The 23,590-nt window shown below is 40.3% G+C and overlaps 2 protein-coding genes across 22 annotated transcripts in view; both read right to left on the bottom strand.

Moving 5' to 3' along the window:
* Positions 1-90: 90 nt before the first annotated feature.
* On the bottom strand, positions 91-14,494 carry LOC119917228 (coiled-coil domain-containing protein 6-like). The gene is made up of 9 exons (XM_038737439.1): positions 14,209-14,494; positions 12,904-13,053; positions 10,927-11,055; positions 10,229-10,332; positions 8,701-8,861; positions 5,699-5,855; positions 4,249-4,349; positions 3,077-3,198; positions 91-1,346 (listed from the first exon to the last, which is right to left on the bottom strand). Exons 1-9 carry the CDS (start codon positions 14,461-14,463, stop codon positions 1,146-1,148), a joined length of 1,380 nt encoding a protein of 459 aa, XP_038593367.1. The 5' UTR covers positions 14,464-14,494; the 3' UTR covers positions 91-1,145.
* A 1,078-nt stretch (positions 14,495-15,572) lies between these two features.
* The window catches only part of LOC119916979 (ankyrin-3-like), a 128,600-nt gene continuing 120,582 nt past the window's right edge, over positions 15,573-23,590 (bottom strand). For 17 of the 21 annotated variants that reach the window (XM_038736994.1, XM_038737000.1, XM_038736986.1 and 14 more), the window contains 7 exons: positions 21,930-23,376; positions 21,571-21,733; positions 21,189-21,266; positions 20,741-20,824; positions 20,503-20,616; positions 18,911-19,002; positions 15,573-17,616 (listed from right to left, as the gene is read on the bottom strand). In XM_038736994.1, coding sequence (XP_038592922.1) covers positions 18,931-19,002; positions 20,503-20,616; positions 20,741-20,824; positions 21,189-21,266; positions 21,571-21,733; positions 21,930-23,376 — 1,958 coding nt within the window. In that variant the 3' untranslated portion in view covers positions 15,573-17,616; positions 18,911-18,930. The remainder of the gene's footprint in view (positions 17,617-18,910; positions 19,003-20,502; positions 20,617-20,740; positions 20,825-21,188; positions 21,267-21,570; positions 21,734-21,929; positions 23,377-23,590) is intronic. The other 4 variants (XM_038737004.1, XM_038737003.1, XM_038736997.1 and 1 more) reach the window with 3 other exon arrangements.

The raw sequence follows: 23,590 nt of genomic DNA, 5'->3' as shown, positions 1-23,590 counted from the left end.
GTCCACAAAGCGTACTTAGGTTAAACTCATTCTCACATAACAAATGAGAAGCAAATGCTATCCGTAAAAACTGACAATTAAAAACAGAAGTTGTCATCTCAAGAGCTTTAATCATACATAGAAATTTAGTTCAACAGTACCATTCATTTAGAATGTTTTAGCAGTATGTATATTTAGTGTAAAGAGCATTATGTTTTTTTTTTCCTTTTTCTGATGAGGAATATCCACAAGGATGATAGAAGCTTTCAGAAATACACCAGGGAGAGATGAGTGAGACAGAAGAGCAGAGAAGAGACTGAGTACATGACTAAGTTGTTAATACCTCAGACTACATTTTTACACCTCAAAAGGCGACATTTATCTGTGGTTTATGTACCAGTGTCCATCCTTGATGCTTTTTTTTCTCCTTTTTCCTTTTAACTGAAGAGCAGCAAAGGCTTGAATACTTTCAGAAACTAAAATAACTCTGGCGCAAGCTCTGTATGATCAATGCCCTGTAATGGAGAAACTCCTAGCAGTCTTGACACTTCTTGTTGACCTAATCAAAGCTGTGTTGAGCTCCGGGTCAGGGTGAATAACGGACACTTCATCAGCGACAAAGGGGGTAGGGTGAGTGGACATTACTGCAATCGAGTGTCATATTATAGGCATGAAAATAATCGACCACATCAATCTATCACTAGCCATACATCCATCCACTGATCCAAACATCCAACCTAATCAGAAAACACCACCATGAAACATACTGTATGTGCTGTTTGTGCTATCTTAGAAGCGTCACAACAACAATTCCAACCAGCTAAAGTCCCAAGCGAAGAAAAAAAAAATCATAACATGTACAAGACAGAAGGTGGAACAGATAATTGGCCTACAAATCCCAAAAGCAATTAATTTTCAGTCCATCCATTCCTTTTAAGAGTAAAGTAACGCCACGTGTGGATTTGGCAGGCGGCTAGCTTCATTAAGGGTTAGCCGCCATCTTGTTTCTTCCCTCTCTTAAACATTTGAAGCTGCTTCTTTTGTGGAGTTGGTAAAGAGTAAGAAACTTGACTTCCAGAGCTGGTAATGATGGAAGCTGCTGTTGCGGTAGCGTCGTGGCATTCAGTGAGCGCGCTCACGCGCAAAGACAGAGACTGTGTGTTGCATTAAGGCTGGGAGGGAGGCTGCTGTGCTGCTGCTGCGTGCTGCGACATAGCTGCCGGGGAGGACATGGACTGGACCATGGGCTGAGCTGGTGGGGGTAGCGGAGGCTGAGCCTGCTGCGCCCCTGAGTGCGTGTTGGGGGAAGGTGGGGGTGTTGGACGTTTGAATTTGTCTGGGCTGGTGCTTCTTCTTGGGGAGGGCCTCTGTTTGAGAGAGAGAGAGAGAGAGAGAGCAAACAAACATGACTCATCTTCTTCATACAACTGCATTCTAAACGGTTTGTGGCAAACTTAGGTGTTTGGAGAAACTTAGTCCAAATCAGCAGCATGTGAAGACATTCTCATATTTTTACATTTATACAGCTAGTTAAACTGTGCTTCCAGGGTTACAAACCACTGAAAGAAAAAGATTAAGGGTTGAGGTTACTTGTCTCTATCATGTTTCCCTCTCTGAGCTATTGGTCATAATCTGACAACTGCAATTCCAGTCAGAGGAATGGAAAGAGAAAAGAAAAAAGGGTTTCAGGGAAAAATGAATCGGTCTGAGGTTGTCAGCCCACCCTGGTTTTTCTCCAGGGTGGGCTGATGTGGCCTGTACCATCCTCTGGCATCAAGAGTAAATGAATGGATGTAGAATACCAGAGAGGGAGAAAACAAGAGACTGAGGTATACAATAGCATGGAACAGTGGAACGAAAGTGCATTGAAAGGGATTAAAGCATAAAACAGAATTACTCAATCAGTTAATAAATTTTTTTCAGCTGCCTGTACATACGTACACCGTTATGTTTTGAACTTGGACCTTATGGATGCTGCTATTGCCAGGGCGTTTGGCCAAAGACTTTCAAAACTGGCTACTGTAAAATGAAAACAAGGCGGTTGATCACACTGAAGTTGTCAGCTAAATCTGGTGTTACTCTAGAACTGTTCCCCAAAATGCCACAACTTCATAACCGTGAGACAGTCCCTAATAAGTCATATAGCTTTATCATGTATAGATTTGAATATGAATTATAAAAGTCAGTTAGAGTAATTTGTGCAAACGAAAATAACTCCACACAGTTCTACTGGTAGGGATATGCAAAAGGTTTGGAAATTAGTCAGAGGTGACTCACAGTTTCAGTCAACACTAAAGTCACCGTGATCTGAATAGCATCCACATGTATCCAAGTGGCATCCAATGACAATGAGTGGCTGAGACAGAGACATTTTATAATTTGGGAGTAATGAGAAGGTATAGAAGAGCCGGGTTTTAAATCGCATGGTCAACCTAGCTTAAAAGCAACTGACCGCCCTCTGACTAAAAGCACTAAAGCATGTTCCCTGAAGAGCAATTTTCTCCAAATACATCTGGTACACCCACTGCAGACAATATTTGAGCTAGCCGTTGGTGAAAGTATATTCTCACCTTGGTGTTATCTGGGAGTGGAAAAATCACTAACAGGGTGGCACCCTGACATTAAAATCCAAAACAACAATCTCATTGATTTATGCCTTTTTACTTTTTGTTTACATAAATAAAAAGAACCACAATATTAACAGGGTTACGATAGATTACAGATGATCATAGTCATTGTTTCAATTCAAATCCAGTAATACTGGAGCGCAGGAATAAAACATTTCCAATACTGACATGTACAGTATTTGCAACACAACTGGACTTGATCATCAATCTTATAGACAGGGCTGCAAATTCAACAAAATGTGCCTGAGGTCCTGATTAAAATCATTATCATTACATGTATTCACTCACCACTAGATGCCACTAAAACTTAAACATTGAACCTTTAAAGCAATTTTACAATATTAAAAAAATGTATAATAAAAGTATTGTCAACTTGTATTTTCACATTTAAATTGTAGCAGCTAAATTTTTGACTGGATCGCCTAACTTTGAAACTAAACACCTGTGAGACAATTTGCCAGGTCACTTACCGCTACAGCGTGAGAGGAGCTTCCATGGACGTGCAGGGCGGGGGTATTGTAGTGGGAGATGGCAGCTCTGGACAGTGTTGCTGGAGGAGTGAAGCCAACTGTGTGGCTGCCATATGAAAGACCTGTGACAGAGACAGAAAGACATGTAGAGAAAGTTGCACATACTATATGTACTTTTGTTCATTCAGTCATACTTTTCAATTCTGGTTGTTGAGACTCAAAGTACTGCCATCTCTCTACTTAACACTACATTCTGAATTACTTAAGGCCTAGAATGATAGGTGAATGCAATTTGTACCTGGCCAACAGAACAGGAAAACCAGCAGTGCGCTGGCCCCTGAGGTCTGTCTTATCATTGTGCAAACATTTAAGGTGTAATCTGATATCATGCCGAATCAAACTAAACATGACTGAATTGGCCTTGAATGGTTCTATTTTCCTCTGCAATAAATTGGACTATTGGCTTAGCCTAGATGCTAGTGCGATATGTGAGATGGGGGGTTTTGGTTCACCACAAAATGCCATTCAATAGTACAAATGTACACATTTATGTAGTTTTCCCTCATTAGGTATTTTTCGTACAGTTCTCTTACTGACACGCTCAGTCACTCAGTCACTCAATATTAACCTGCTTTTTTGCCAATGTCAAACTTTTTATTATTAACTGGAGTATATTTGTTTGTTGTGAATCCTTTTTCAAAGAATTTCTTTAAGATAACAAACTGCTGACTCCACTTAATTACTTTCACTATCACTTTTGTTCATAAATGTGAACCAGAAAACTGAAATTGCACGGCAACTTTTTATGATCCGACTTCCACAGAAGCAAGGTGTGCAGAGGCTAGCAGGTGTATTATAAAAGAGAGAAAGACGTGGATTTTATTGGACAGAGAGTGAGGGAACATTTTTTTTCCACTGGAGATTTATTTATGGTTTCACTGACCTTTGAGACTTAATCATGAATGTCAATGAATGTTTGTTCCAGATTTGACAAACGACATAATGGATTTTAATGTTATGCTGGGTTATAAATATGAAGCTTGACTTCCGGCAGCAAGTCATAGGAACTCATATCAAACGTGCTTTTTAATTTTCTGTTCCATTTTCATTTATGCATTATATCTTGTTGACTGCTGTATCACCTGAATAATGGCCACATTAAATGCACCTACCAGGTGATATGGGTCTGCTGGAGCTGGGGGAGGGGGTGTAGGGGATGGGACTGGACACAGTCCTTGCTCTCAAGCCCTGTGCAGACATCTCATTGAAGTACCTGAGTGGATAACATGACCAGTTTATGAAAATTCAGTACTTTTCCAGTCCAAAAAACATAGTTTTTAAGGAATTGAAGACATGGCAGCTATGTGTAACATAAAAGAGGATAGTTAGTGATAAACCTTTAACATGTAATGTGAAAAGCTCCTTTATGGCTACGTGGTGTCTAAAAGTGCTTAATTTAGCCTAACTGCTAAGTGAGGCAAACATGGACCTGCTGCACCCTTAAAGTTTTCAAGTCTCAGCTGGCAGCTGAGAGTGATCAAAGAAGAATTCAGTGTATGCATAGGTTTTTCTGGATTTTTCATTCAAGGATGATGCTGGTGTTTTTGCATGCTTTACGGCCTCTTACCACTGTTGAGGGAGACCCCATGCAGAAACTTGGAAGCTGGTTTAAGCCTTAATAGAATAAAGCATGCAAAGCCACTAGTATGACTCTTTAGAATTTTTATGTTAATTACTTTTCAAATGCAATCTCTACAAAATGATCCTATTGAAATTGTTATGAAAAAAGAAAATGTTTAACTATAGTACCTAAGCAAGTATGACATTTTTTTATCTTATACAGTATAGCACCAAAATTACAAGGAGCTTCAACAAGAGCACAAATATGAATAACATAATAAATGTAAACATCTAATCATCACCTTTTTATATTGGCTGTTGCACTGGCATTATTGCCTGCCATTGTCCTTTCTATTTCTAATAGTGAACCTACATGATCTCATACTAGGGGGGATGAAAGTGTTTTTGTGACTGTATGTCAAGCCTTAGAGCCACAGCCACAAACTCAGTCATATCTTGATTTCAGAATGGACTGGGAACCAGCCTGGGTACCACTTAGGTGCTTCAGCTATTAGGATAATGGCTGCCAGCAGTAAAAGGGATCACAAATAGGTTCAAATATGTTATTCATTCAAATAAAGAAGGCAGTCTCTAGCTTAAATGCTCCTGGTAGTTTGGTTTCTTTTCAATTACATCAGAATAACACAGAAAATGGGGAAAATGAAATTAAGCTCCTGCTAATTTTGATGGTTGCCCGCGTTAACGCTGGTATCTGAGCTAATCTTGGCAACTACTGGTGTGTGCTGAGGTGACACAAAAGAGTAGGCATGTCTTTTTCATCTCTCCTTTTGTTCCTTCATCCTTTCATTCCCACATGCTCCCTTCATCCAATCAACAATGTTGGCAGTGTAATTGGCCAATGGAGCGAAATGCCACTCTGCAATACAAGCCACACCACTTTAACTAAATTTACAGTCCCTCTCATCAACCTCACTCGACTTGCTGACACACCAGTATTAAGTTACTGTGGCCTTGTTGATAATGTGTCCTATCGTCCTCTACCTTTCATCGTCCATCTCCAGACTGGATTCACTCTCTGACAGTTGTCTGCACAGGGCCTCCCTGCGCTCCATTTCTCTCTGAAGCTTTCTTTGCAGCCGGATGTTTTCCTCCCTCATGTGTCGTTCCTCCTCGATGTACTGTGCACGCTTCTCTGTGTCTGAGAGGGGGGACACAGAACAAATTACATAAGTTGTACTACTCAAGCTCACATTCTGGCCATTGTATAACAACAACTGCATTATTACGCAGCATTTCAAAATTGTTGAACCTGTAAAAAGCTCCAATTGAAAAAGGCTTTATCTAAAAACTGTGCAGATGTAACATGCTCCCCTCCAAAGAACCCCAAGAGCAACTAAGTTTGTTTGTGCTGTCCAGAGTATTCTTTTCAAATTTCTGTTTCAAAGTGAAAGTGGGTCAATGGCAATCGATATACACAGTCGATTCTTTTTCAGTAGCAATACTGTCTTGCTTCTCGACTTCTCAGAACATGTATTAAAGGTTGGGCGGACAGCTCCCTCCAGTGGCAAAAACAAAGTATAGACACTCATGTTTTGAAATCTGGGAGTGGGTAGTTTGGTGTTATCATGTGCGCATATCATTTTACAGGCTTTCAGAGACCAAATCAAATATTACCCTGCCCTACATTTTTATGACAATATGAAAATAAGCATTCATCCAAAAGCCTGTGATCTACAAATAAATGTCTAGGATATAATGTCATTGCCATGTCACAAGTAACAATATAAATAATAATAATAATAATAAAAAATAAAAAAACATTTCTGGTTCTTTGTAACTTAAATTAAAAGGTAAAATTTTGTAAGAGGCAGCAGCCAGAGTCTGGCTGCATTTCACGTATTATGCTTGGGGCATATGGTAAGATTACATACAGTTGTTGGTTTTGAAAACTCCTTCCTGGTATGCACCAGGTATATATACACAGGTATAGTGCATTAGCGTCAGAGTGCACCCAGGTAGGTAGGTATGGAGACAGACAGCAATGATTGGCTTATTACAGTCCTGCGTCAGCCACGGATACTGAATGTTTGAGTCAAAGCATTTAAATTAATGATGGTCATTGTGATGTAAAGAGAATTTCAAAAAATGCTTCTGAAATAAACTTCTACACATCCAAAAGGTCTCACACACAGTTAACTGTTTGGAGTAAGGCAGCTCCATCAGGGCTAAAATAAATTATTTCAGAAGCTTAAAATTACTGACAGCAGTCTGTCTCATCATCAAAATAAATTGTTAAACACTCATACATCAACACAACACAAAATAAAGAAATCACCTGAAAAGTTTGCATTGTTTGACATAAATTAAAAGTCAATATAGCCTACAGGAATTACAGGTGGAGTGAAGTGTTTGTGCACGTATGAGTCTCTAAATCTGAGAAAAACAATTTTTCAGGTGGGTGGCACATGTATGATTTATGCGTACATGCACATTGATGACAGAGTGGAGCCACACATCACTAGTGCGTACACAGTATGGTATAGTACTTGGTGCCACAATTATGGTACATTATCTGTGCCTCTGATTTCTAGGTCATACTTTCTACAGATAGACTGGACAGTGTTTCCCCTATATTCATCAATGCTACTAAAATTTCCCACAATCATTAAATTATACGCTACTAATGTTTTCACTCGCACCTGCGACCACAATAACACAAGACGCTTGACTAACTTTCTCTCCGCGTTCTTCAAAAAACATCTATGTGAAAAGTGCTGTTATAAGAGCAGTGTAACTCCCGTGAGGAATAGGGAGGTGTGAAGTGAGTGTTTGATTGTCCGAGCGGCAGAAAGTGACGGTGAATGTGAGCGGAGGAAATTATTCTGCCAGTAAATGTATGTGTCGATTACAGTGTGTCAGCTTCTCAAGACCAAGAAAAGTCTTGTTTGTCGTTTCTCCAACCGCTGTAAAAGTGCAGCTGATTAGCGCTAGCTGTAAACATCGTGTACATCCTAATAGTTAGCCTAGTTAACTATTTTTCAGTTTTCATACTGGTTGTTAGGAAAAGAAAGGATGGTGGTTACAGTGGAAAAGCTGTGATTAGTAAAGCAAGTTAGTTATTTTAAACTAATGAGGAGACGTTTCTTTTGGATTTTATTGTGTAAATGAAATACTTGGTAATTAAGGAAGGTGGTTCTCATGTTGCCTGTTTTTCATATACATTTTTACAGATAAATGTCAAAAGCTGTAAATTGAGACACAAAAGGCAACATGAACACTTCTATCTATAATGATTATGAGGTCATATAACAGGGTTTCCCTGCCATTATAAGGCTTAGGAGGTGAGGCCCAAAATGGCTTGGGTACTGTACCATGAAGGTACAATCACTGTGGAGAGGGGATAGAAACTAAAACTAAATAACTTTTCCAAAATCAAAATGTTATCGTAATAGGCTAGTCCCTCCCCAGACATTTATTATCTTCTCTAACTTTTCCAACTATTTGTTCACAGATATGGTTAAAATGATGGTTCCAAATAATGCAAAATTACATATTTGTCATTGGTAAAAGAAAAACTTTCTTGGGCGAGGACCCCCATACCACCCCCATCACCACCAAATATGTGCGGGGCAGAGGTTTTATATTCAGACTTTCAGTATGCACACAAAAAATTTTTTTTGCTTCACCTCCGCTGCTACAACTCCATCCTAGGGGAAACACTGCTGGAGGTCTAGCTTGATATGTTGGTAACAGTCCATCCTCATGTTGCAAGAGATCAACGGCCTTTATACTCTAAGTATCTTTAGGTGTAATGTAACCTGCGGGAGGTAATGAGGATGTAAACTGTGTCAGACAAGGCCAGAAAGTGTCCTGTTCTGTCTGGTCTATGAAAGATAACCCATGCCTCGGTGTAGAGTGAATACGCCCCTCAGTGTTTATCAGAGGATCAGTTTTACCAATTGCATCCTTAATCAACACTTGAGAGCATCTGCCCATTCAGAGCGCTCCATTGGAATCACGTGACAAGTTGAGAGGTCACTTACGCTGCAGCTCAGTGGTGCGCAGGCTTTTCTTAAGCCTTTCCACCTCGTTCTTCAGGAAGCGGATATGCCGCATCATGTTCTCTGGTGAGTCTATCTCCATGGAAACATCTCTTGGGGATGGAGGAGCAGATACGGGTTGGTCCAACTTCTCCTGAAGGATTCTTGTTTAGAAAACAAAAACAACAAAACACCATTACAATCAACAGAAATGATGGGCATGAGATAAGCTTTTTAAAATAACACCTAAAACTAGGGGATCTCAAATAGATAAGTCTGGACAAAAGCCAATTAGTCGAATATAAGACAATTTACTTGATTCTCAAAAACCAAAAACCTTCTGAAGCCTTTCTTCATTTGCTGCATCTTCAGATTGAAAATCGCTGATTTAAAATGACTGCCTTCAGTAGGAAACCTTCAATTCACCTTCGCCTTGTAATAAACAATTTAAAACATTACCCTGAAAATGTGCAATCTAAACCAGAAAGCTACAGTTAGTCCATCATTTTATCATTAGTGAAGCTGTGCCACCTGGTTTTGGTGACTGGCATTTTAACTTTTAAGGACACCGAGACTATTTTACACGCCTTCATCTCATAACGCCTGGATTATTGTAACAGCCTTTTCACCTGTTTAACCCAAAAATCTATTGATCGACTCCAGACTGTTCAGAACTCAGCTGCCAGGCTTTTAACCAGAACAAAGAAATATGACCACATTACTCCTATTTTAGCTTCATTACACTGGCTCCCAGTATGTTTTAGAATTGACTTTAAAATTCTATTGATCACTTTTAAAGCTCTTCATGGCCTCTCGCCTTGTTATATTTCTGACCTTTTAGTCCCATACACACCAGCACGTACCTTGAGATCCTCTTGCAGAGGTCTGTTGTCTATTCCAGAGTCTCGACTGAAAACTAAAGGGGACAGAGCGTTTGCTGTCAGGGCCCCGAGGCTCTGGAACAGCCTGCCCGAGGAAATCAGGTCAGCTGAGTCAGTGAACTCTTTTAAGTCCCTTCTTAAAACATACCTTTAAAGGAGAGCCTTTCCCGATTTTATTTGACTTTATTTTATCCCTTTTTATTTTATTCTATTTTACTAATTTTATATTTATCTTAAACATGTATTTTAGTCTTTTCTTTTCTTTATCTTGTCTTGTTTTTGTATTATTGTTTTTTGGGTATTATTGTCTTTACACTTGTTAAAGCACTTTGTAACTTGTTTTTGAAAAAAAAAAAGTGCTCTACAAATAAAGATTATTATTATTTTACCTTTAATGCGTCTATCACAGACGGAAAGGGGACCAGAAATATGGGGTATAGTTAATAAAGGCATTGTTAGTCCAATCATAAAAGATTGGAAACATTCTGTCCATTTTAAATATATTTAAATAAAAATACTGCATCTTCCCTTGTGGGTGCTGTGGCACCCTGGAGTGAGCTTTGAATCCAGGCCCACAATGAGCAGATTCTAAAAATGTCCATTGCCTTTAGATACTGAAATAGTTAACTCATAATATGATCATTCCACACCTTTTCTCAGCCTCCAGTTTGTCCATCCGTTTCCACAGTCTGTTCACCAGGGCTTCTTGTTCCTGCTCTAATGTGTTCTCAAGGTCAATCTTCTCCCGCCTCAACTGTAGCATAAAAGGAAGAGTGGAGTGTGACGTTAAAAGATTCAAAAACCTTGACGTCAAAAAGGTATTCATAGGACTGCACACAAATACACTGCGCTTCAAACCCAAGGTCTGTGTCCAGATAAGCTTTTCCTTCACAGAGCTACAGTCCCTACGCAGGCTTGTGAGACAGTGATAGAAAAATGACAATGTAGGATAGTCTATAAAAATGTCTTTATTGCCAACCGATATAAAGTGACACCAAAGCTAAAATGAGCTGCTCAGCAGCAGCTGCTAATTTTTTGTGGGGAAATTAAGTTAATTTTTGCAATTCTCTGCAAAATGCACAGTGGCATTACACACGTATCACTCTACATTAATGAGTGAGCAGAAACAATGAATACATGCATGCACATCTACAGAAAAACCCCGTCATCAGAGCTTGGAAACATTACGGACTGTTTCGGCACACACAGGTTTGACCAAGCCACAGACCAAAATGTTCTTTCCAGCTAACATTCAGAGGGAAGTTTGGCATCTCGCACTACTACCGTAACTAGACACACAAGTTCAGGGATATGCTGAAACCTTCTTGCTTTACCATGACAGGCATACCTGTTCCAAGGTTAGCTGCTTTGAAATGGTTTCATTCTCCATCTTCTTGATCTTTTTCATGAGCTTGTTAACCTGGAACTCCTGCTCCTGCTCCAAGTGCTGCTCCAACTCTGCCTTCTCATGCTGGAGCTAGGATGGAAAAGGGTGGATAGTTCATGGAGAGAAAAAGAAGAGGAGGTGAAATGAGAGAAAAGGGAGAGGAGCATGAACACAAGAAGACACTCATGGTGAGTCACACAAAAACTATTTGATGACCACGATGAACAAACACACAGGGGTCAGATAACTTCGCTGACACATTGAGAGTATAGCAAAACAGGAATCCAACTTTATCTGATTCATGGTCAAACTTCCCAGAGGAATAAATAGTGTAAAATAAGGATTTGGCAAACAAAGTAACCACCTTTGGCAGCTCGCCAATACAAAGAAAGGGTGCGGCTCCAGCACAGACTCAAAATGGGACGGTTGTGTGATGAATTATATAAGTGATTACTCATTATGTGGAAAGGGAATGCAAATTCATTAATAGGAAAAGTAACCATTTCCATTATGTTACAAGCAGAACTAGAACACCTCAAACAACGCAGTTTGTTTTTACTTGCTGCATTCATACAGAGTTGAGTGCTCTGTAGTATACTGGGTGAAAGAACAGACCACCAAGTTTTGCCACACCCTGTGCAGCAACTTTTCTTTTAATTAACACTAACAATTTTAGGAATTGTTTTGATAATGTGCCTCCTTCAGGCAATACAACTAACAGCTATTGTATAACAGGACTCCACCCCACTGTACACTGCGCCTATGCCAAAGTCTGTGTGAAAATATATCTGCTCACTTTTAGCCTATGGATACCTTGCAAAGATAGTTTTTCCCCACTGTCCTTCAAGCAGAGGCTGTTTGTGAGCAACTCCACAGTGGCAATATGCTCCTGTGTTTACATACATTTGTTTTTCCCCTTCATTATCTCATGCATTAATAGCTATTAGGTCAAAATAGTTTTAAACATTTTATCAGCTTCCTCTCTAAAAAGAAAAACCCATACTGGCAACTTAGAAGATCAGAAGGCATTGATTCAAATCCCCGCTAAGGCACTTGAATCATTTGGCTCTCAAGTTTAGACAACTTAAGTGAAAAGTCCATCATCAAAGTAATGATGGAGGAAACACAGGTCAGAAAAAATTGTTTTTACGAAAATTCTTCAGCACAGGAGCATTTACACACACAGTAAAATAAATTACCACGTTTGCTCAATTCTCCCACTGTCATCAAAAGAGTATAACACATGCACATGTATACACACACACACCATGGGATCATTTGTCAGCAACAAGTCTATGGGGAGAGGCAGACACAGGCCTGTTTCAGGTAAAGTACGAAGGTATGATAACAAAAGCCCAAACAAGTCCATCTATATGACTTTAAGCATGGTCTGCTGAGGCACATGTGTCCCTCCTAGATTCCCACTTCTTTACACATTAACAAACCATTAGTCAGCCTACAGCTAACCATTGAAAGTGTGAGAGTGTGTGTGCACTCTGCAGTTGGGAAAATAAGATGTGGAAAACAGACTGAAGCAAATAACCAACAGACGGGAGGAGTAATTTGAGAGTAATTTAGAGTAGCTAGCAGCCGCAGTGAAGTCATCTTGAGGCTTCAGGCAAGTACCAGTACATTTGATGATAATGCACAAGCTGCTGTGCACTCATACATTGGGTTGTGTGCATAGACATACACTCAGTGAGCTCAAGCTGAACGCACTTGACAATATACTGCAGCCAAAATTTTGCATAATTGAGAATTAAGAAAACATCTATGTACCACAGCAATTAGTGTCATCAGTATAATAGGTCAAAAAGGGTGAACATTCAAACTGATGTTAGATTATTCTCCATTATTCCTGGTATAAACAACTACAACCACTGAACTAAAAATGGGTATTGCTAAATGTAAATGTCCTTTCTTGTTCCCATCACTCACTTGCATTAGTTTCCTTGACAGTTCATTGGTGAGAAATTCCTCCTCCTTCTCATAGTTGACTGCCAAAGTCTCCTTCTCCTTCTGAAGGGCCTGGATCTTCTTGAACAAGGTGTTGCTGATAAACTCTTCCTCCTGCTCTGCTCTTGCTTGCTGCGGGACAAAAAGAAATAGGAGGGGCAGAGGCAAACATCAGTTGAATAGACTCTTAGATCTGGCACATCAAACTCTTGGATTTTCACATTTACCCTGATTAAACCAATAGCGCATGTAGGAACAATGCAGACACACCAAAATCTGCTGCAGTGAAAGTCTGCCAGCCAAAGAGGAAGCAGAATTTTCCCTAATGACTCAAGACATTGCAGTAATGGATGACTTACGGTGAGGGGAAGAATGAAACATGGGGGCACTAAGGAAATGTGTTGGGGCAGCTACAACAGTTAGCATTACAGTGTGATGATACGCCTGTCCTTGCAGTCTCAAATTCTCCACCCTCATTCTTCACTGACCTCTAAGCTGCATTCTGTTTTGAAAGCTGGGATAATTTGTCAGTTGTTGGAGAACAATGTGAGGGACAAGAAAAAACTAAACTGCTAGTTAAGCTTCACACATTTACAAAGGGTGGACAGGGTGCAGTGTGGCCAACTTGCCAACATATGAGCCTGTCATTTAGCTAGCTGGCTATGTTTGGCCTACATACTTCCCATCTATCCAAGAGATCGGCTACACATTTGTATGAATCTAAGGCTGATTAACCGTGCACGAAGACATATGATGCAATGGCCCATGCCAATGCTGCTGCAGGACTAAACCTATTGATTTTCACTAACGTTAAGTTACCGTAACGTTATCCTTGTTGGACATAACGTGCCAAATCAGCTGACCAAATAGCTTACATTAGTTCGGTAACTTGCATCATGAGGTGCCCACCTATTTTTAACGCCATTTAACTTGACGTTAAGTTAACCGCTGAGCTAACGTTAGCCAAGATTAGCGACACAAAACAAAACAAAGCACAATAGCTGACTATCACAGCCCAGCCACCTAGCAAACGTTAGCCCGCTGGCTAAGTTAGCAACATACCTAACGTTAACTGGCTAATGTTAGTACCGTTAGACCTAACAAAACACCACAGGGTTTTCTTTCAATACATATATCATTTACATTTAACGCATTAAGTCCGTTTACATTTACAATTTAGCACTAAACAAACAACACCAGTCATAGCTAACTTACTGACAAATACAATATAAGAAGTAGCGTGGGGACCGCATCTAGCTAGCTAGTTAGCTAGCTAACGTTACTCACAATGGTGACGCTAGCTTTGCGGAGGTCCCGATTCTCCTCCTGCAGGGCTTTGCATTTGAGTTTGAACGTCTCAAGCTCAATTTTAAGAACTTTATTCTCTTGTTGTAACGAGGCAAGGCGGTTCGTCAGCTCCTCCAAACGAAACTGTGAAATCACTATGCTCGGTTTCCCCGAATTTGAAGCGGAGGACGACATAGGGGTGGCCGAGCTGCTCCCCGCTCCGTCGGTGTCGCTCTCACTTGCGCTGTCCGCCATGGTTGTGCGACAGTGTGGAAGATGACGGCAGCTGCAGCGTTTGAGGAGCGCAGAGAGCAGAATGGTACACCGTGTGACCTTGCTCACGCTTGACGGCATAGCGCCACCATCAGGATGTCTCCAGTACCGCCCAATGCATCCTTGACACACTTTAACTTTGATAAATCTTCATCAACTATATCCAAGAAGACTGGATCCCCAACCTAACGAAGTGGTCATATGATCTGGGATCCTAAACACTGTATCAGTAATCTTGTCTACCCGTCTTTTAGAGGAACCCATGCCTGCATGCTGGATATTCCTAAATACATTTGTGTTTTATCAAAGTACCACAAAGAGGGAGATAAAAGAGGGGGTACCCAGAAAAGGGATTATCTTGCAATGACTATGGCCACATAAGGATGATGTGGGAATTTGCTAAAGAGTAAGTAAGTGGCAGAGTATTTGTCTTTTTGTTTTCTACCCCATCATCACAATTAATTGGAGAGCATCACTAGTATGCCTATTAATATTTTATCAGTAACTGCAAATTAGTGTTATCATCTGCATAAATATCCACAGTGTGCTAATTATACATATGAGAGGCAAGACTTGATGGGACTGCTTTGAATTAATTATTCCATCAGAAGGTAGAGCGGGTAGTCCACTAATCAGCGTTGGTGGTTAAATCCCCAGGCTCCTCCTGTTCACATGTCTTAGTATCCTTGGGCAAGACACTGTAGCCCAAGTTGCTCCTGATGGTCAGGCCAGCACCTCACATGGTAGCTCGCTGCCATTGTTGTGAGTGACTGGTTGAATGAGAGGCAAATTGTAGAGTGCTTTAGGATAAAAGTGCTATATGAATGCCGTCCATTAATTACAATTTCACAGAACACAGAAATCAGCAATATCCTCATGGGGAAATCTTGCTGCCTGGCCCCAACAAGGCATTCCAAGCATTTAAACATGCAGCCCTGGAGATTTTTGGCGCAAGGACACTTTGGTGGGAAAGAAGCACATAACTCTGGTTGAAGGGCAGTGTCTCTCATCATAGAACTACTCTGCTGCCATTACATTACTAAACTAATAAAAAATGTTCAAGGACACAAAGACAAGAACAGAAACATTTGTATTGCGAAATCAATGCATTTTATTTTTTTATTTTTAGGTAGATTTTTTTTAAAGACGTCTGAAACATTTGTGGTGGCATCATTGCTGCTATAGCCTCTAAAAGACCTTTAATAACCAAAGTGCTAGAATAGTTACATTTCAATGGCTTCACTCTGTTAGTAAGAATTGTACATCAAAAAATCTGCTCAGGTGAAAACACATATTAAACAAAATTGACAAAATTGATAGTTCAACCATATCAAAGGATCCTCTACCCCCTGATTGACATAGTAGTTTAAGGGGATGTGGTACAGCACCCTACCTGACTTCCTTTAACCCGTCCCTGTCCCAAAAAAAAGTTACATAGTTTTCATGTCCACAGCATAGACATCAACATACTGAGCCATCGCACCAGTAGAACACCACACTTGAACTACATGGGCATCTAATGAAAACCAATGCAAAGATAATTCCTAATGTAATGTAAAATAAAAGTCAAATTTTGGAGTGAAAACAATTCTATTCGACACTGCATATACAGACTCTCAAGCCTAAAAAGATCACACAGTTTCAGAGTTAAACACAATTTATTTAATGCTTAAATAATTCTTGTTGACCATCCAGTGTTTTTGTCATACAATATGCTATTTTGAGCTACAATCAAAGAATATCTTTGTGTCCTTAATGTGAGTAGATTTTAAATTAAGGAAATACTTCACCAAAGAATTGAAAATTAAATGCCCCAGTTTTCCTTAAATACCACAGCAGCTGTTAGAAAACCAAATTGACACACTGCTAAAATGATTATAAACAGTCTAACAGTGTACAGAGACTCCTACACCTTATAGCCAATACGCACAATAAAGTTATAATTTTACAGCGAATCAGCCTACTAGCATTTACATTCAGATTATTTCGTTCTTGTAGCAGAAGCTGCCCTCCGTTTTTACATAAACAGACAAGACATCACACCCTCAAGAAGCTATAGAACTTTTTTTCATCCTCACCCCAAACATGATAAATGTTTTCATGGTACCCTTTTTCAATTTAAAATATAAAACTGGTGACAAATGTTAGGGCTATATGTGTACACAGATAAAGGGTTTTATTTGTCATTTGAATACAGTGTTTGCAAACTTGTAAAAATTGTACTTAAAATAATGTGAACAGCATGCATGAAAATATGAGAACTCTGAAAGGCTGCTTTTTGTAGGATTAGATCCATTCCCACTTTGGGAATTACTGAAATCTGATTTTCTGGAAATTTCCTTTTAAAACCAAACCAGCTATTTTTTCATGTACAAACATTATACCTGCTCTAATAATTAATTATACAAGAACCTGTGAAGTTAAACTCAGATCTTAAAAAGGGGAACCGTTTCAATACAGTTTGAAAGCACTTGAAAAGGTTACTCTCCTCAGTGCATTCTCAACCAGTAACTTGCCCTTTTTTAAGAATTTTACACATTGTAATTTTATATACAGAAAAAAGCTTTTGTGTTAGTTTAAGTTTTAAAAAGAGGAAGGAAGAAAAAAAATTCCAAAACAATTTACATCCTGACAACAATGGGTTTAAGAAAAAACTATAAGGCGAGTGTTGAAGTTGGATCAGAAGTGTTCCATTAGATTTTTTGTGTTATTGTGTCTACTTCTTTCCACCCACCACGTGGACTGAGCTCTTGTGCCATCTTTGGTCACAGTTGCACATCTGTGGTTGTCAGTAAGGGAGTCTATTTTGTTTTCACAACAAACGATGCTCCTCAAAAAGCTCTCACAACACCAGTGGGCCGATGGCACGTATTGTTTCACACAAAACAGGAAGCAGAATCATTGTCCACGGGTCCACCACTGTCAGAAAGTGGGAACCTCCCGGCCCTTTGATTGAGAGGAGGTGAGTTTTTCATGCTCATGCTTAAGTCAGAAGGGTCGACTCCTCTCACGTGAAAACCATTAGTTTGAAGCAGATTATTGAAGAATGGACCCTTGCATGAAGTCCTCACACTAGAACTCTCCAGTCTTCTGAACACTCATTCCCAGGAAACATCTTACTTGGTTCCTGTATATCTGTTAGACACAAAATAGTATGTCACATACTGTAGCACATTTACTGTAACTGTTAACAAGTTTATAGATTACAATGGCCCGGAATAACGTGAATGCCATAAGTTTTCTAATATCTACAAATGTACATCATCTTGAAAGGAAATATTATCTTCAGTTACAAATTCAATTCAATTCAAAGGGCGTAACATTTCTCTCACAAAAGACTATTTTATGTGTGAAAAGGTTGAAAAGGATGCAAAAAACTGTCACGATCTTCCATTCCTTTGCATGACAAAATGACAACATGTTAAGACTTGTATCAGTGGGTTGTTATGGTGACCTCTTGTTTTAATATATAACAATTTGCCAGACTTCACAGTAGTGCCATATAATTTCTAAATCAGTTTAGTACAGATGGAATGATTCACTGCAAACATAAGAGTGAACAGCAGTAGGGATTAACAGTCTGGCCAGTGGGATAACAAACTCCTTTTGGGTGCTACAATGCTATTGTGAGATGGGGATTTAGTGGACAAATACAGGCATGGAGGGTATCAGTGGGGCAATATAATGCTGAGGCGTGTGTGTGTCAGCCCCATTCCCTAATCACACACACTAAGTGAACACGGAGGGAAGACATGTTGCCAGAGGATAACCAGGCTCAGACATCTGTCAGCCTTTTGCACTGAGTGACAGTGAGACAGAGCAACTATCTGGGGAGGGGTTAATTAAAGGAATGGTTTGACATTTTGGAAAATACTTTTATTTGCTTTCTTGTGCGAGTTAGATGAGAGTTAGTTTTTACATTACGGTTTGTGTATGAAATAAAACGTGATAGTCATTTTTTTGAGCTTTGGAGAGATTCAAGAAAGAAAAACAGAATAGACACATAGGGTGCTGGGTCAAATAAACAGAATCCAATAAATTAGGCAAAGGCAGTGCATTAGATAGAGTGTGGCATGAATTACATTACATTTATTAATTTAGCTGACGCTTTTATCCAAAACAACTTACAATTGCTATTTATGTCAGAGGTCACATGTCTCTGGAGCAACTAGGGGTTAAGTGTCTTGCTCAGGGACACATTGGTGAACATGTCACCGTGGGGAGTTGAATCCGGGTCTCTCACACCAAAGGCATGCATCTAATCCACTGCTTCATCACCACCATATGAATGTAATCATATGGAAAATAACGCAGCATAGGAGGACAATAATGCACAGATACGTACCGCACACTGAAACATACACATGGCCAACAAAGACAAGGAAACTATGCCAATTGTGTAACAGTGAAAGACAGTAAGCTACTGTACCTGGTAGAGCACAACCATCCCTATGAGTGGAACTTTTTATCCCCTGACCTTCTGTCATCCTTTCGCCTGCTATTCCTTGACCCTTCTCCTTGCTAGAAGACACAAACACACACACACACACATAGAAATACAGTTTATATTCGTGGTATTCTTATCTACTGATAAGAGGAAAACAAGTTGCAACCCAACACATAAACCTGAAACATCAATCCGAGACAAAGGAGAAAGCAAAACGGCACACACTGAAGGAACAGCAATCTGAAACTAGTAAATGTTAGCAGTAGCTTAATTGTTAATTGGACCAAAACCACACACCAACCAGACACCTGGAAGAAGAACATTATCTTATTAATGAAAGAGTTACAAACAAAAGTGGCAGATTGTATTTATACAGCAGTCACGGCACTCATTAGTCATACTGTTGACTAACCGGTTAAACAGTTCAAAAAAACATTAAAACCACACAGGAGCATAGTCCGCATCCCATTTGTTATGCAAACACAATAGATACCACACAGTGTCAAAACACAATTTGCAAGCATGTGCTTCATATGGCTGCATTTATGTGTTTTTGTGTTTTTGTACAGTCATCCCGAATCCAAGATTCACCTGCAGTGCTGGAAAAAATATGACCAAATCTAACGGATCCTGCTTTTGACTTAATTGTTTGGCTTAAAGCTGCACTCAAAAAGTAATGAGATGTAACTTGGGAGTTTTCATATCTAAAAATAACACGTGTAATCAGTAAACTGTGCTGTTTTAGAGAGTATTTTTCTCTTAACATTCCTCCTAAATGAGCTTTAAAGTTATTCACATGCTAGGGCTGAACAATTGTTAAAAATGTAATCAAATTCACAATATGGACTACTGCAATTTTCAAATCGCAGGTAGCACAATATTTGTTAAAGGTGATTTGTGTGTCAAAATACACATCATATTCTAGAGACTTAAGAGCACATCTTTATTCGGTATAGATCCTTGCCCAAATCACACCATAACTCATTTTAATATGTTTTTCAATGAAAATGAGAATAATGATGTAAAAAATATGATTTCCCCTGGTATTGCAAATAATATGTACTGTAATAAGTAATTGCAATTAGATTTTTTCAAAATCATTCAGCCCTTTCATTCATAACAATGTTATATTGTGTATTTATTCTGTATCTGCTTGTTCCAACACTTCAGTGAAGCTATATGTGTATGTGTAGCATTTTATATACATTTCCAGGTAATTTATCATGACATATTTCCAATCTTTAGAAACCTTGTTAATAAAATACTGTGGGAACACTGCTTAGCCACATATTTAGACTTTCTAATGATGGACCTTGTTGGTGGTTCTCACAGGGTTGAAGAGATTTTTCATTTAGAAAAGATACTATGCTCCTTTTTGTTACAGCCCACAAAGTGATCACAAAGTAGTTGTAAGTTTGGCCTAGTGCAGCTTTAAGCCTAACCTTTGCAGTAGCTGTTAACCTCCCACCTTTTATGTTCTCCTAACTACTGATATTTTCTGACAGGAGGATAACAGATTCCCATGCATCCCATTTAGATTAGACATTGAACCCAGGAACACAGTTCATGCCAACCTTTGACCCGTCTTCCTGCAGAACAGGACTCTGCTGAAGGTTTTGGTGCCACATATCACCTCCTTGGTTTTCTGGTGTGGGAGTAGACACCCGCCGAATAACCTTCCTGATTACCTGCCCGAGGCAGAAGCATGAAGGAGGAAAAGATTTGATGGTGTCTGCTTTTATAAAAACATCAGGCTAATCTCTTGTGTGATTTCAGAGCTGAAATGGAAATGGAAATTAAGTTATACGTTACTTTTCTACTGATGAGGTTACCATCTTGGTCCATGTAGTGTTGCTCTGTCACAGACTCGCCTGGGAAATTCTTGGCTTGTTCTCCCTGCAAGTGTTTGTGGTTAGCACATGAATAAAGGCTCAAACATTCAAACATGATGAAACAATCCTTAACCATCACCACACCGAAACAACACTTATCCACAAGAGAGAATCTCATTGTCAGAAAGAGGCTCAGCACTAGGTTAGTCTTCAACCAGCCATATAAACACCATGGTAGGAGGTACCATGAACTGTGACAGGTTTAATGGTCATGTACACAAACATAACTATGAACACACAAAGAGAGTAGAACTATCAGTACACCAAGCAATGCCACTATGACGCACACCAGACTGACCAGTCTAAACTAAACCAAACCAAACCAAACCAAGGCTCAGCCCAGCGTCTGCTCCAGGCTTTCAGGGTACCTTTAAAATGAGACGGCGTCTGAAGATTCTGGTGGTTACAGTCTGTTCTTCCTCTGAACCGGAATCTACACTAACTCGCTGCTGAGGAAGGTATTATACGGTCATTGCACAAACACATGAAGAGAGTCAGGAGGAGAAATAAGCATATGTATAGGCAAGATAATTAGTTAGTTGAGACATTTTGTTGATGTCCTTTATGCACTTCATGGTTGGCTGTATCAAAAAAGAGAAACCTGGAATAAAACACTGAAGTTTCTTTAGCACAACTTAAACCATAGGCTTAGGTGTTTCTCCTGCAGTAACAAAATCACAATGAAATATAGTGCTGACTATGGTCCTTTTATTTGATTCTATTCATTAATAGTATTGCTTATAACATTACCTGGACTCTTTTCTCTGACACCAGTGCTCCTTCCTCCTTTTTGCCATTCGATGATTCAGATGAACCATCCTGAGGTGAATGCTTTGACTTGTCGCCGTTCTGTCGGGACCTCCCTGATTCGCCCCTAGACGAGGAAGTGATGGAGTCACTTGAGTTCTCTTGGCTGTTGGGTAAGAAACACAGAATAAGATTATGGTTGTAGGATAACATAAAGACCTGAAAAATCTGAAAAATCATCTGGGGAGCTTTCTGAAAAAGAATCACTAGGAAAGAAAGCAGTAGATTTCAAATTCACTCCGGGAGACTTGGTATTTTTTAAGGGATTCTATTTGAAGCATATAGTTGTATAATACTTTTACCTTTCCCGCCTGTCGAGCAGGTCTGAGCTGACACTGCGGCCTGGCGTTGGTGGTTCCACATTGACGCTGGATGAATCACTGTGCCAACCTGAAAGTGAACACACTTCTTTTTCTGCCTGTTCAACCTGATCAAGAATCTCCTGAACACTGGCCTCAGTCATCCCTTTGTCCTCCTCCTTCTCCTCTGAGCCTTCTTCTTTCTTCACCTCCTCCAACAGAGATCCTAATGCCTCCCCTGTGATTTCTTCATCTCTGTCTCCCTCCTCCTCTTCCTCATTGGATCCAGAATCACTAGGCTGACGATCCCCGAGTGCCTCAACCCAGGCCTGAGGGGAGAGCCGAGCTACAGCCTGGTCCTCCGCTGCCTGGTCCCCTTCTGATGTCCCGCAAATATCTCTTTCACTGACACACAACCCTTCTTCATCCTTAAACTGCAGTTCTCCATCTGTGTCAACATTGTGAACTCCAGGTATTCCATCAATACACTCTGTGAAAGTCTCTGCTTCTATTCCAATGTCTTTTTCCACTTCATGCCCAATTTCTATCAGATTATGCTGTTCTTCTGATTGATTCTGCACATCTTTCACCTCTTCAACCTCACAAGCGGACCCCTCATTCCAATCTTGAATAAGGACACACTGCTTATTTGCCACATCTTTCTCTTCCTCTGCAGATCCCTCCTTCTGTTCCACCAACATCTTATTTTCCTCTGCCATCTTAGACCTATCTTTTGTTATCATCTCACATTTTCTTTCCACATTTTTAATCAAGTCCTGCTCCACCCACTTTTCCACTAATCCATTTCCCTCTGTTAACCCTGCTGAAACCATCCAAACAACCTTCTCTATTTCTTCTGTCACTTCCTGTTCACCTCCTTTCAAACCTACATCCTCCTGTACCCCATTGGGGGCACCTATCTGCGCTCCTCCATCTCCCATTTGTGCTCTGTCAGGCGACAAAGGGGTTACTGATGATACTGATGAGAGTGATGGGGAAGATGTGGAGTAAGCCATGTCAATGTCTAACTCACACATGGGTGGGAGGGAGTGTGACTTAGGCTTGTGACTCAGCTCCATTTCTTGACAAGACCTGTCCTCCTCCTCGCTCAAAAGCAGCTGGTCGTTCAGAGCGATGTGGGGCTTTCTGACCTTAGAAGAAACAGGATCAGGGAGTTCAAAAGCTGGGACGGACAAGGCGAGCTCACAGGGTCTGGGGGGGCTCCTAGGGGGGCTGTCTGGCTCACCACTGCCAGGCTCTATTTCCGGGCTCCAGGACAGGGGCTGAGGTTGGGAGTCAGCCAGTGAAGGGGTGTCTGGTTCTGGGTAGTGGTGGTGTTGGTGGTGGGCAAGGGTAGGGTTGGGAGTGACGGGGAGTTCGGGCTCCAGGAAGTGGGGGTCAGAGTGCAGTGCGGCAGGGGACTGCAGCTCCGCTAGAATGCTCTGATAATCTGTTGGTGACAGGATGACAAATGTAGAGACATACACACACCGACGCATGCCACAAAAGAATATAACCAAACACACACACACACACACACACACACACACACACCCTAACACCAAATGACGTGAAAAATGGCACAGAGGCTGAAGTGTAAAGCATGTACCCGGACAACCACTAGCTGAGATGGTGATATGTCAGCAGCTGCAATTGCAGAATGA

This window comes from Micropterus salmoides, unplaced genomic scaffold (assembly GCF_014851395.1).
Source record: "Micropterus salmoides isolate LMB-PRFRI ecotype aquatic unplaced genomic scaffold, ASM1485139v1 Ms_hic_scaffold_22, whole genome shotgun sequence".
Lineage (NCBI taxonomy): Eukaryota > Metazoa > Chordata > Actinopteri > Centrarchiformes > Centrarchidae > Micropterus > Micropterus salmoides.
The sequence above is the reverse complement of the archived record's forward strand: the minus strand, read 5'-3'. Positions and strand labels throughout refer to the sequence as shown.

Bases quoted from the DNA above. Each gene is read 5' to 3' on its own strand.
- LOC119917228 (XM_038737439.1), bottom strand. From the start codon at position 14,463: ATGGCGGACAGCGCAAGTGAGAGCGACACCGACGGAGCGGGGAGCAGC. The intron at 11,056-12,903 runs GTGAGTGATGGG...TTTCCATCCTAG, and splicing joins TGTCAAGGAAACTAATGCAA to CTCCAGCATGAGAAGGCAGA. The intron at 1,347-3,076 runs GTAAGTGACCTG...TCTCTCAAACAG, and splicing joins GCTCCTCTCACGCTGTAGCG to AGGCCCTCCCCAAGAAGAAG.